This window comes from Mastigoproctus giganteus, chromosome 3 (genome assembly GCF_048544385.1).
Source record: "Mastigoproctus giganteus isolate SK-2022 chromosome 3, ASM4854438v1, whole genome shotgun sequence".
Classification (NCBI taxonomy): Eukaryota; Metazoa; Arthropoda; class Arachnida; order Uropygi; family Thelyphonidae; genus Mastigoproctus; species Mastigoproctus giganteus.
In genome coordinates, this window is record NC_143577.1 from 182,399,172 (window position 1) to 182,412,873 (window position 13,702).

The 13,702-nt window shown below is 37.3% G+C and overlaps 1 protein-coding gene across 1 annotated transcript in view; it reads right to left on the bottom strand.

Annotated features, from left to right (window-relative positions):
- Positions 1–252: 252 nt before the first annotated feature.
- The window catches only part of LOC150088451 (deubiquitinase DESI2-like), a 65,660-nt gene continuing 52,210 nt past the window's right edge, over positions 253–13,702 (bottom strand). Inside the window, exons 5-6 of the mRNA XM_090370781.1 lie at positions 6,226–6,367; positions 253–522 (exon numbers count right to left, since the gene is read on the bottom strand). Of these exons, the coding sequence (XP_090226907.1) occupies positions 349–522; positions 6,226–6,367 (316 nt within the window). The 3' untranslated portion in view covers positions 253–348. The remainder of the gene's footprint in view (positions 523–6,225; positions 6,368–13,702) is intronic.

The window sequence follows — 13,702 nt, forward strand, 5'->3', positions numbered from 1 at the left end:
AAATTAATTTCTCCTCTATATGTAATATGCTTATATGCCATAACTTATTTAATATACAAAAGCATTTATTTATTCCTAACCTTTCATAAAACACCACTGATGATAAAATGTACATGCCATCTGTAACACAATGATTTTTTATAAAAGTTGTTTACAGTAACAATTTCCTGCTCTAAACAGAACAGAAAAGCTAATCATTAAGTTTGAATGTTTCATGAATTAGTCCTCATAAATAACTGAGGACTAGGCACAATGAAGAGACGGCTTAAAGACTTTTTTCCCTCCCCCCAATTATGGCACTTTAACAACTGACACGTAGTTCATAGCCAATATGTATTTCCTAAAATATCAAAGATGTCCTTCCTTATCTTGGCTTGGTGAGTCTACATTTTCTTGTATTGATGCCTGAAGAGCAATTGGAGTCAGCCATTCCTTTGGTAAACAGCGTTGCAGAAATGGGACCCTAGAACTGAAGTAAGCGAGTCGATTTACCCAAGAGGGAATGTCTCTACCACAAAGGATCTGTTCATAGAAAACAATGACTGAAAACTAGAAACACTAGGAAACATTATTTGTACTGCTAATATAATTAAGCAAAAACTATTATTATTACACATCTGATTTAAACTGAATTGAGTTTTATTGCAGTTTACCATTAAAGATAGTGAGGAACAAGCATATTTAATTTGTATGTCCTTCTTGGACAAAAACATTAGAAACCACTGTCAACAATGAGCGTGTTATTGTCAGTGTACAGAAAACACGAGTAATGAACAATGCCACATGGTGCAGTTACATATAATTTAACAACTGCTTGATAAAATAACTACAGATACACAAATGCATGGATTACTTGCTGTCCATAGAAGGTTTAGAAGGTTGAGTGGTGGGGAAATGAAATAAATTAGTTCTGTGTGGTCACTTGGCATAATAATTTTACAGGCCATGACACTCACTGAAGTATCTAAGCCTCTCACCACAAAGGTATATATATATAATGCATAGAAAAACAGTAAAAATATACATCTAGGTTGGGAACTCTAGAACACCCACTTCTTCAATAATGGAACTAGTGAAGACTTAGAAGTACTACAGTGCAACAAACATCACAGCATGCTGCAAACAAATGCCAAGTTCAGAATTGGTAAAAACATAAAGACATGAAAACTATAGCTGCATCAATGGTGGTATAGGGACAACTGAGTGGAGTGGTCCAATTAAATCCTGCTTCATACTTTTCTATTAATAAATAGCAAGATAACGTGTGAAACAAATAGCAGAATATTGAACAATTAGACTTTACACCAGCCGGTATTCAAATAAACAAATTCCAATCCTGCAACTAAAACACTTTATTTACAATAAAATAAAATACGAGCGTATGAAATGAAATGAAATGAAATAAAATATATAGTAGCCTAAATTACGGTCCCAGAACCCCTGGGTTCTGGGACCGTAAATGGCTTCAGAGTTTACGTATCGGGGCAGCTAGCAATTCCATTAATAGAGACAAGGGTGTACGTTTACATCCCCTCTTGGAAATTGTGGTTCTTGGGCGAGATGAACGGTTTCAGCTAGCACGCTCCCAAGCCATTTCCGGTTCCGGTGCATAAATGGGAAATTCCGGCCTTACTCCCGAGGAACCATGTGACGAGTGCTGTGGATCTGCTATGTAAGGATGTACCACACAGCAGAAATATGCTGTTGAGAAAGGGGATCGCTATCCCCGAAAGCTACAGTTGTTACAGTATTTTATTAATTGTTTTTATCGCTTTTATCATCATATTTTATATTTTCGTATTTTATTGTAAATTAAATCACATCAGTTTTAGACTGCTATATATTTTATTTCATTTCATTTCATACGCTCATATTTTATTTTATTATAAATAAAGTGTTTTAGTTGCAGGATTGGAATTTGTTTATTTGAATACCGGCTGGTGTAAAGTCTAATTGTTCAATATGAATTGTCCCAGCCTTGTAGGCCTATTTAGAGATAACAAATAGCAGAAGTCTCTGTTGGGAGAGGGAGTGTTCCTGTTTATTAGGTTGGACCACTGCTTTACAGGGCATTCAAATTTTCAGATAATATATCAACATCATGGAAGCTGTATATTCCAATACAGGCACATTTTTTGAAAAAATAATAAACACAATGGTGAGGTACAACATTTTCATCAACCTGCATACCAATAAATGGGCTCTGCTACACAATTATTTATACAGGGATTTTTACAAATACCTATGAGGGACTCTGAGAAAAAATTCAAATAATAATGCTTGAGACACTAAATTTAAGACTTTTTTAAATTTAGAAATAGTATAAAGATTGCAATATCCACTGTGGTTTAAATCAAAAATTTACAGATGTCTCACTTCAAAAAATATTTAATGCAGAAAAATTTGGGCCAGGAAATATCACAATTGCTGCAAAATTACAGGCATCCTTTCACAGAAACTGTGGAATCCACCATCTTCAACTCCTATGCTGGGCTAGAAACTTTCAAATAATCCTTGTTTGATAAGTTTCTAGTCTGACATAGGAGTTATCTGATGTTAGTTTTATACTATTTTTCAATGTAGCCTCCTTGTAGCTGAATGCACTTTTTCCAGATTGCTATTTTTTAATTGCTTTCTTGTAGGTCTTGAAAAAACATAACTATAGTGTATAGCATATAATGCCATCTAGCAACATGGGGGTTCCCCCAACTCCATGGTGCTGCTTTGTGACACAATACAAACTTTGTGAAAGTCACATAGTGTATGTATATTGTGTAGTGTGCATCATGTGTTATGCTAGGCTATGTTGGCTGTTCAGTCTGGCCACTAGGGCCTGTGGAACAGTACACTGAGTGGGCAGAAATCATGAGATAAATCCTACCTAGTAACGGGTAGGCCCACCTTTCACCTAGATAAGGGCAGTCACACAGGAGACATTGAATCCACTAGTTCACAAAAGCATTCCACAGCTATTTCCATCCATGCATGCTGCACCGTTGAAGCATGCATTTTTCCTGTGGGTGCACAATGACCATGAAGGGATACAGATGGTCTGCAAGGATGGACATGTAACCTGGACTGTTCAGAGATGCATCTAGACATATCAGAGGTCCCAATGTGTGCCAGCTGAACACGCACCAGACCATTACTGACCATCCATCTGCCTGAACAGTTCCTTGTTGATATGATGGGTGCATATCTTCATGCAGTTTCCACCAGATATGCACCCCAGTCCGCTTAAAACAATTGGAAGCAGAACTCATCACACCAGGAGACCCGTCTCCAATCATCCAAGGTCCAGTGCCAATGTTCTTTCGTCCAGTTCAGGTGTCGAGTCCTGTGTCGTGGTATTAGCAACTTACACTGGTGGATTGGCAGCTCCCATAACCTACTGAGGCTAATGATCGCCTGATGGTCTTGGTGAAGATGTTTCTGGCACCTCCCTCATTGAAGTTGGTGGTGATTTCTGCCACTGTTGCTCTCCAGTTGGCTGACACAATACAAGACAGATGTTAACAGCCATGTTCACCTACCACCTATCTCCACCCACAGCACTGTCCACAATGAGATGTTATTCCAGAAATGGCATATTCCCGATACACTCTTGATACTGCTGAACAGGGATAGTGCAATTTCTGTACCACCTCCACGATAGAGTGACCCATGAGTCGGGCACCCACTCATCCCTCTTTCAAAGTCTGTTAACTCACAATGTTTATCCATACTGACATCGAATTACCATCTACACGAATGTGGTGAACCTATATACCTGACAAGCGGTAGGTTCGTCCACTAGTGAGAGGGGTGACAGCGTCGCATTACCCAGGAACCAAGTATCCCATGAATCCTGTCCTTTCAGTGCACGGTCCCCTATATAAACATTTTGGTAATCAAACAAGTTAGTGTCAAGGATCATTTTAGTTCATAGTAAATCACCGAAGTAGGTGAAATGGCATTGTTTTTGTTACATCTCATATTGTGAATGGAATGCCTTCAAGAGTTGCCCTGATATTGCACTACTCCAATAAGCAATGCTTCGCCAGTGGAGTAGACTAATGTTACTTATTCTTGGTGGATACCACCAAGAATAAGTAACATTAGTGAATGCTACCCAGGGTTGGTAGCATTCACTGAGAATCCAGTGACGAAGTGTTGCCTATTCAAGAATCTACTGTTGAAGCAATATTGAACTACCTTATTCGAGATAGTTCAATATCAGGACAATTCGTTGTGAAGGCATTCGCAATATGAAATATAACAGAAATGATGCCATTTCACCTACTTTGGTCGGTGATTTACTATGAACTAAAATGATGCTTGGCACTAACTTGTTCCATTAGTGAATTGTCCATAGTCTGAGGCTTTCAGCACTAAAACCTTTTTAGTATAAACATTTTAATATAATGGAGGTGACATATTGCAATTGTTATCATCGATATCCATTCTTGGATAGCATCAACCATGTGAAGCACGGTGAAGCATTTGCCGCTAAGTTCTGATGGTTGTGAACAGTTCTGGATTACTTAGTGGATTGTTGCTCTGTCTTATTGTAATTGTGACCTTTTAAGGTACGTTGAAACTCCAAAGGAGCTCACTCTTCCAACTTGGTAATGAGTTTAATGAACAGAATGTTAAACAATTAGAAATCCTCAGTTTAATGTTTCCGATAGGTAGAGTAAAATATTTATAAATTCTGAAATAGCATTTAAAAATTATCTTTAACTTATGTACGTGTATTTTTTCATTTTTAGTTGTGTAGTTATTATTTCATATCCTTAAGTCATTTTCCCTTCTAAGAAGTTTTCCCTTGTAGAAGTTCTAAACCTCTAGTGCCTTGGAAAACTTCTTATCTGGGTTCTACTGTATATGTATACAAACTCAAGTCTTTGAGAACAGTATTCACTATGAATGCAGATACATTTTTTTTTTACTTATATTTACATATATTTGGAAGATAATCTGGTTTTATTCGATCTAAACTTTTACATATCACTTTTTATGTTTGCAGAAACATTTGTTTTCACAGTTAGCTAAAGTAAAATGATGAAATTCTGAGGTACAATTTATAGAGATTATTTTCAAATCATCAATTGTATAAGGACTACTGGTAGTGATCATTGTCTTTCAATATCTCCACAAAAAATAAATAGCCTTGCAAATTTAAACTGGGTAACAAAGAGGTAGCCTATTAATGAATCCTCTGCAATGAATATCAGGAATTTTTTGGATAGCACTATTGCCAAACAATTCTCTCAAAACAAGTTTGACAATACCAGTTACATAATGACATCTTATTGGCATTGTGTAACAATGCATTTTGTGGAATAAAACCTGAACACATGCTTCAGAAATGGCTGTGTCTTCAAAAAACACAAATACAAACATGCCAATCTAAGAAATCTCTCAGGACAGAAGATTGTAAGCAATGACAGCATGCAGATTTTGTGAAGTTCAGAGGCAAGTAATCCCATCTCCTTTAACCTATAAAAAAAACCCACCAAGCACAGTAATAAGTACTATAGGTTTTGATACCTTTCTTGTTTGGGGGTTTCATAAAAAAAAAAAAAATATGTTCACATAACTATCTAAATGAAAGTGAGATTCTTCAAGAAAAATCATGTGATTTAAAATATGCTGAATAATAAAATCATTTCTTATTCAACAATAGATTAGGCAGAATAAATTGAAATGTGGAGAAATCAGCACTATATTTTATGGATAAGCACACAAAATAGCCTCTTTTATTTCTTAAATGACACTACATGTCTGTCTAACAAATGGTATCTTTTTCCATTGTTGCATGTGCACTATGCATCTTACAAAAATTTTTTCATACTGTAACTAACCATACATTGACACTCTGGAAATATTTTTTACACCACTTGGTAAAATAACTTATTGTTCAGTAATACATAACAGCATCTTTACCAGAGACTCAATCACTTGCAAACTGAATTAAAGCCCAGTAAACACAGATGTAATTCCTCAAAGAGACTTATGATGTGTAAAATATATATTTGTGCTTAAGCATAAGCTTTAATCCAATTTGCAAGTGACTAATGCTCCGGTAAAATGTTGTTACATACTGCTAAATGATTTTATTGTGAGGTAAAGAGTGTAAGTAATTAGTAGCAATCGTTATGAAAAATGCCTATGAAAAAAACGACTCATTCAAAATCTTGATTAAAGTTTAGAAAATAATTCATAAAATACAACTAGCCTTACCAGTGAAAAAGCACCAGAGAAGTGATTACAATTTTTATTCATCAAGTGATAACGATCCCCACGAAAATCTTTTCCCAGCTCCTCAATAATCTGTCTTATGTCAGTATCGGTAAAATCTGTATGCCCTATTAATACTGATTGCCTATTTGAAAAAATAAAAAATTTAAAAATGAAAGATTTTTGAATCATGAGAGAAATTCATACCATGTGTAAGAATTATCTAATTTATTTTACATTGAATAAAAAAAAAAGTTATTCAATGCACTGAGTTTGACAATGTACAAGTAACACTAAAAACTTAATAAATGTTATTGAAACTAAAAACAAATTCAAAAGTACGAGAGAGCTTTCTGCTAGCATAATTCCCTCTAATTTTTTACCATAGTGTCTGCAATGAATATTGCTTTATGTGCTTACCTTATGCTGCTGAGCAGCTGATTGCCATATAATGTTAATCATACAAAAATATTACATTGAACTGGAAAATAAACAATTTAATAATAGATATTTATAACCATGAAATTAAACAAATTTTATAAATATAAAAGTAGTTTATGATAACCAATCTTGACAGTTTTAGCAAATTTTATAAACTACAGAGTGAATATTCAGAAAATAATCATAGAATAGCATAACAAATAGCAGTTATTATTATTGTTGTTAGCCATATGGTGCAAGGAAGCCTGAGGCTTATGCTGCACTAGCCAAAAAAAAAATTTCTGAGTTACCCTGAGAGAGAGAGAGAGAGAGAAGTAGAAGGGAATCACCAGGAAAGGGAAGAATGATCATATCCAGCTCAGGACCCTGGGTGTGCCAAACCCATGCTCACCAGATCTGAACCCCCTGGGGTAATGTACAAGCACTCAAGAGTCTCAAGTGAAAACTATTCCTTAGAGACACAAAGATTAGTGCTACTTACTTCATAAGTGACATCAAATTTTGACTTTTACAGGAAGCCTGTTGACAGTCTTAAATAAAATTACAGATAACTGAAGACTACAGATGTATTAAGCACAAAACTGCTGAGGTTTTTAATGAAAACAAAGGAGAAAATATATATATGAATTTTTTTCATATGTATATTTTCCTTTGATAAATATTTTCACAAATTTTATTCAAAAAAAAAAAAAAAATTGTTGACACATTTGAGCACATATGCATCAAGAAATAAAATTATATACAGAAACGTCATTTTATATAAAAGAGCATTTCCACATACCATTTTAATCAAAAAAATTTACAGAGAATTAATTTATTTGAAAATGAAAAATAAGTAAATAAATAAGAAATAATTAAACCTATACACAGAATTACACAAAATAATTATTTTTTTATTACAATACTATTTGAGGTAGGTGATTCCTGATTTAGAGGGTTTTTTTTTTTTTTTTTTTTTGTCTTTTCAAGTTTCCCAATTTTAAAAATAATTTATCAAGATTTAATCACTTAAAGGGTAAAAACTACTTTTTGCTCAATATCTAAGTAATCCTAATGCAATCTATTTCTTGATTCCTTGTTTATATTAAACACCAGCATGATCATTATGGCTGCATTCACACACACAATACTGAAGCGGATCCACCAATGCTTAATCCCTCAACCAACTAATAAAATTAAAGGTCCTTCATAATCTTTAATTTTATTGGTTGGTTAGAGAATTAAGCACTGGCAGATCTACTTCAGTATCATGTGTGTGAACACAGCCCAGAAGAGTTTACAATTAGTTTGACAATGAAGGCATTGCAGGCATTGATTTTGTATATAGTGATAGGGAATTCAAATTTTTAATTGAGGTAGCTAGGTAGATCTAAGTATAATTAGAGAAACAGTAATACGCTTCACTGTTTCTATTAGATAGCGTAGTATTGACATTTAATTAATTTAATTTATTGATTTTATTAATTTAAAGTATCATGCCCCAAACTAGAGCAGCAAAGCAACGGGCACAAAGAGGGAGGAGTGCTGTGACTCAGGGGAGAACTGAGGGGGGGCGATTCTCCAACGCATCACAGCCTAAAAAAAATGTGCAACTTGTGAAATGTTTGCTGAACTATCTGGAATGGAACATGATATTGCCATGGGGGATGTCTTTGTGTGTGTGCGATGTAAGGAGTGTAAGGAAATCAGGCGACAACTCAGCGTTGTTATGGGCCTATATGAGAGTTTGAAGGACAGGGTGGATGCCCTCGAAAGATCTAAATTGAGGGGCCCATCAGGCTCTCAGCTGCCCACATCAATGCCAGAGCTTGCACTTGGTCATCACGCAACACAGCGGCAACCCCCAAGGCAGAATGCGCTGGTCCCACAGGAACTAGTAGTTGTTGGTGACTCTATTGTCAGGGAGACGGGAAATATATTGTGTAAAAAGGATAGGTGGAACAGGACCAGGGTATGTCTGCCAGGGGCAAAGGTTGATGACGTTGTAGAGCAGATATCATCTTTTAAGGGCACAAAAGGTGATATAGTTGTACACGTTGGCACTAATGATATCAAGAGTGGGAGACCGCCAGAATTACTTAACAAGTACAGGTCACTGATGAAAAAAAGCCGTGAATTAGGGTTGAATTTGAAAGTGTCTGCAATTCTGCCCAGACACGATAGGAGGGAGTATATGATGAGAGCCTTGTCGATCAATTCGGCCCTGGAAAGATTGTGCAAGGCTCAAGGGATAGAATTTTTTTCAGCCTGGTCTGTACTTGTTAACAGGAGAGACTGCTTCTACAGGGATGGGATACACTTAAATAAAAAGGGTGCAAGAATATTTGCTGATGCTATCGAGGCAGTGTTGGGTGGGTGGGTCGGAAAACTGATAGCTTGGGGGGATACAAGGACTAATAGTTTAACAGTAGTCGTAGGCAGAGGTGAAGGTGATTCTTGCACAACTTCTATTAGAATCAGTAGCGACCTGGAGCGTGGGGTGTTGGGGGTTTCAGGGATGGGTGGCGGTCATCGTGGAACGGGTGGGTATATGGGATGTGTTAGGGTAACAAAGAATAGGAGTAGGAGCATGTATACCAATGCTAGAAGTATAGTAAATAAATTTGATGAATCTAAAGTGTTGGTCAAGACATCAAAGGCGGATATTGTTGGGATATCGGAGATGTGGTGTCACACAGATATAAGGAATGCCGAACTGGAATTTGGGGAGTACAATGTGTACAGAAAGGATAGACAGGATAGGAACGGAGGAGGTGTTATGCTGTTAATTAAGAAAAACATAAAATCAAAAGAAGTGCATCCAGTTGATATAGATGAACAGTGCACTGTTGAGTCAGTTTGGTGTGACATAAGCACTGCGAAAGCAAAAATAAGAGTAGGAGTGTGTTATAGGCCTAATGACTTGAATGAGTACAATGAACAATTGTACAGAGAAATAGAGTGGGCTAGTAAATCGGAATGTCTTATAATGGGGGATTTCAACTTCCCAGATATTGACTGGAACTTGTGGGTTGGGCACTCACACACTAGTCAGACATTTGTGGATTTATTGGATGATTGTTTTCTGCAGCAGCATGTTCGAGAGGCAACCAGAGAAAGTAATACTCTTGATCTGGTTATCAGCAGTGATCATTCACGTATTAGGAATTTGCAGATAAAAGAACCACTAGATGACAGTGATCACAGTGTACTGATGTGGGATTTACTTAAAGATTTAATTACCATCAGGGGTAAAGGAAAGGGTTTTTGCTTCCGTAAAGGTGAGTACAGTGGTCTTAGAAAGTTTTTAAACTCTGTACAGTGAGATAAACTGACGATGTTACCAACAGTAAATTCTAAGTGGGAAGCATTCAAGGAATTAATCATGGAAGCTACTAAAAGTTTCATACCTATTAAGAAATACTGTTCAAGGTTTAGGCCTAAATGGTTATCAAACGAACTAATGAGACTCGTAACAGAGAAGAAAAATGCATGAGATGCATACAAATTAACACATGACACAGAACATGGGATGCATACAAATTAACATGTGACACAGAAGCCTATGATAGCTACAAGTTGATCTGTAACCAAGTTACAAAGGAGGTTAGGCAGGCGAAGGCAGATTACGAGAAATCCTTGGCAAAAGATGCTAAGAAAAACAGAAAGGATTTCTTTACTTATATAAACTCTAAAAGGAAGGGGATGAATCTGATTGGTCCACTTGACATTGATGGTTCGACTGTTGATGATCCTGCTCAGATAGCAAACAAACTGAATGAGTATTTTGCTTCTACATTCACACGAGAGGAATTATTAAGGTTTAAAAATGGCAGAAGGTTATCAAATTGTAGCAGGATACTTAATGATTTTGTAATAACTGAGAGCAAAGTGGAAGAGAAACTGTTGAAGTTAAACGTAAGAAAAGCATCTGGGGTGGATAGGATCTATCCAGTTATATTAAAGGAGGCGGCAAAGCAACTAAGCAAACCCTTAGCCATAATTATGAGAGCATCCTTGGACTCAGGGGAGGTTCCCACGGACTGGAGATGTGCAAATGTATCCCCAATTCAGAAAGGGGGATCGAAGGGTGACACGGGTAATTACAAACCAGTTAGTTTAACTTCTGTTCCGGGTACAATAATGGAGTCGCTGGTTAAAGAAGCACTGCAGCATCATCTAGACAAGACTGCAGCAATAATTCAGACACAGCATGGGTTTGTTAAGGGAAAGTCTTGTCTGACAAATTTGATAGGATATTATGATGTGGTTACAAAGGAACTGGATGCAAAAAATAATTCTGATATCATCTATTTGGATTTAAGGAAAGCTTTTGATACTGTTGCACATGAAAGACTATTGTACAAATTGGAACAGAATGGCATTAAGGGTAAGTTGCTACAATGGATAAAAGGATGGTGAAGTGGGAGAAGACAGAGGGTGGTAATCAATGGGTGCTGCTCTTCATGGATTAATGTTATTAGTGGAGTCCCACAGGGTTCGGTGTTGGATCCACTGTTGTTTTGTATATTTATCAATGATATTGATGAAGGTATATCAGGCTTAATGTCGAAGTTTGCAGATGATACAAAGGTTGGCAGGGTTGTTAATGACAGTAATGGCAGTGTGCTACTGCAACAGGATCTAGATAATTTGGGCAGATGGGCTAAGAAGTGGCAACTGAAGTTTAACCTTGACAAATGCAAAGTACTCCATATGGGTAGAAGTAACCCCAGAGAAACGTACCAATGTGTGTGTGGTACTACACTTAAGGTGGTAGAAAATGAAACAGACCTGGGAGTAATCAGCATTAGCATTAGTAGAGGCATTTGATGGAAGAAAGCTAGCTTATGCAGCATCAGCCAAAAAAAAAAAAATAAAATAAAATAAATAAATAAAAAATAACCACTTCCCTTCACCCCTCTGTTCGTTCGAAATACCTGTCCAGCTGAGCCTTAAACTTATTTAGGCTATCAATTTCCACGACAAGGGATGGAAGTCTATTCCACCAATCAACCACCCGCTGGCTAAAGGCAAATTTCCGCACATCGATCCTACATCTGTCTTTCCTCAATTTGAATTTATGCCCTCTCAGGTGATTATTCTGAGCAAGAGGAAGAATCCCATCAGCATTGAGCATGCTCAAACCATTCAAGGCTTTATACACCTCTATCAGATCACCTCGCCAGTGCCTAGTCTCCAGACACTGTAATTTGCTTAACTTAAGCCTTTCTTCATAAGAGCACCCCTTTGTTCCATTCACTAATCTTGTTGCCCTTCTCTGTACTCGTTCCAGCATCTCTACATCCTTCTGGAAATGAGGCCTCCAGACCTGTATACAGTACTCTAGATGTGGCCTGACCATTGCCTTATACAAGGGAATAATCACCTCCTTATCCCTGCTACAAAAATTCCTATATATCATCGACAATACACCATGAGCTACTCTTGCAGCATGTCTGCACTGCTCAGAAAACTTCATATCTGCCTGCACAACCACCCCCCAGGTCCCTTTCATTCTCTACCACTGTCAGTGCAGTACCACTGAGTTGATACATTGCTCTGGGGTTGCTGTTTCCCATATGTAGTACTTTACATTTGTCAATGTTAAACTTCATTTGCCACCTCGAAGCCCGTCTGCTCAACCTTTCCAGATCCTGTTGCAGCAGCATAGTGTCAGTAGTGTCCTTGACAACCCTGCCAACCTTCGTATCATCTGCAAACTTGGACATTAAGCTTGATATACCATCATCAATATCATTTATAAATACAGAAAACAATAATGGACCCAATACTGAACCCCGAGGGACTCCACTAATAACATTAGTCCACGATGAGCAGTGTCCACTGATTACCACTCTCTGTCTTCTCCCGCTCAACCACCCCTTTATCCATAGCAGCAATTTGCCTCCAATGCCACATTGCTCCAATTTGTGCAGCAGTCTTCCATGTGCAACAGTATCAAAAGCCTTTCTAAGATCCAAGTATATAATATCAAAGTTATTCCCTGCATCCAGTTCTTTTGTGACTGCATCATAGTATCCAATGAAATTGGTCAGGCAAGACTTCCCCTTAACAAAAACATCCTGTGTCTGAGCTATGACTGAAGCCTTGTCTAGATAATCCTGCAGTGCTTCTTTAACCAGTGCATCCATTAATTTTCCAGGAACAGAATTAAACTAACAGGTCTATAATTATTTGTGTCGCCCTTTGATCCTCCTTTGTGAATTGGGGTCACATTTGCACATCTCCAGTCCATGGGTACTTTCCCTGTGTCCAAGGAAGCTCTCATAATTATGGCTAAGGGCTTGCTTACTTCCTTTGCTGCCTCCTTTAATATAACTGGATAGATCCCATCCACCCCAGGTGCCTTTCTTGTATTTACCTTCAACAATTTCTCCTCCGCTTTCTCTCAGTTATTACAAGATTCTCTAGCTTACTGCCAGAGTTGAATACACCTCTGGCATTCACCTCGCTGAATAACTCTTCGTGTGTGAATGTCGATGCAAAATATTCATTCAGTTTGTTAGCTACCTGAGCAGGATCATCAACAGTTGACCCATCGATATCAAGTGGACCAATCTGATTCATCCCCTTCCTTCTAGAGTTTACATAAGTAAAGAACTCTTTGCTGTTTTTCTTTGCATCCCTTGCCAAAGATTTCTCGTAATCTGCCTTCGCCTGCCTAACCTCCTTTGTAACTTGGTTACAGATTAACTTGTATCTGTCATAGGCTTCTGTGTCACGTGTTAATTTGTATGTATCCCATGCATTTTTCTTCTCTGCCATATGTCTCATTATTTCATCTGACATCCACTTAGGCCTAAACCTTGAACAATATTTCTTAGTTGGTATGTAAAGTCTAGTAGCTTCCAAGATAAGTTCTTTGAATGCTTCTCATTTTGAATTTGCTGTTGGTAACGTCATCAGTTGGTCCCAATGTATAAAATTTAAATACTGTCTCAGTCCATCGTAGTCGCCTTTACGAAAGCAATAACCCTTCCCATTACCCCTAATGGTAGTTACCTCTTTGAGTAAATCTCACTTCAGCACACTGTGA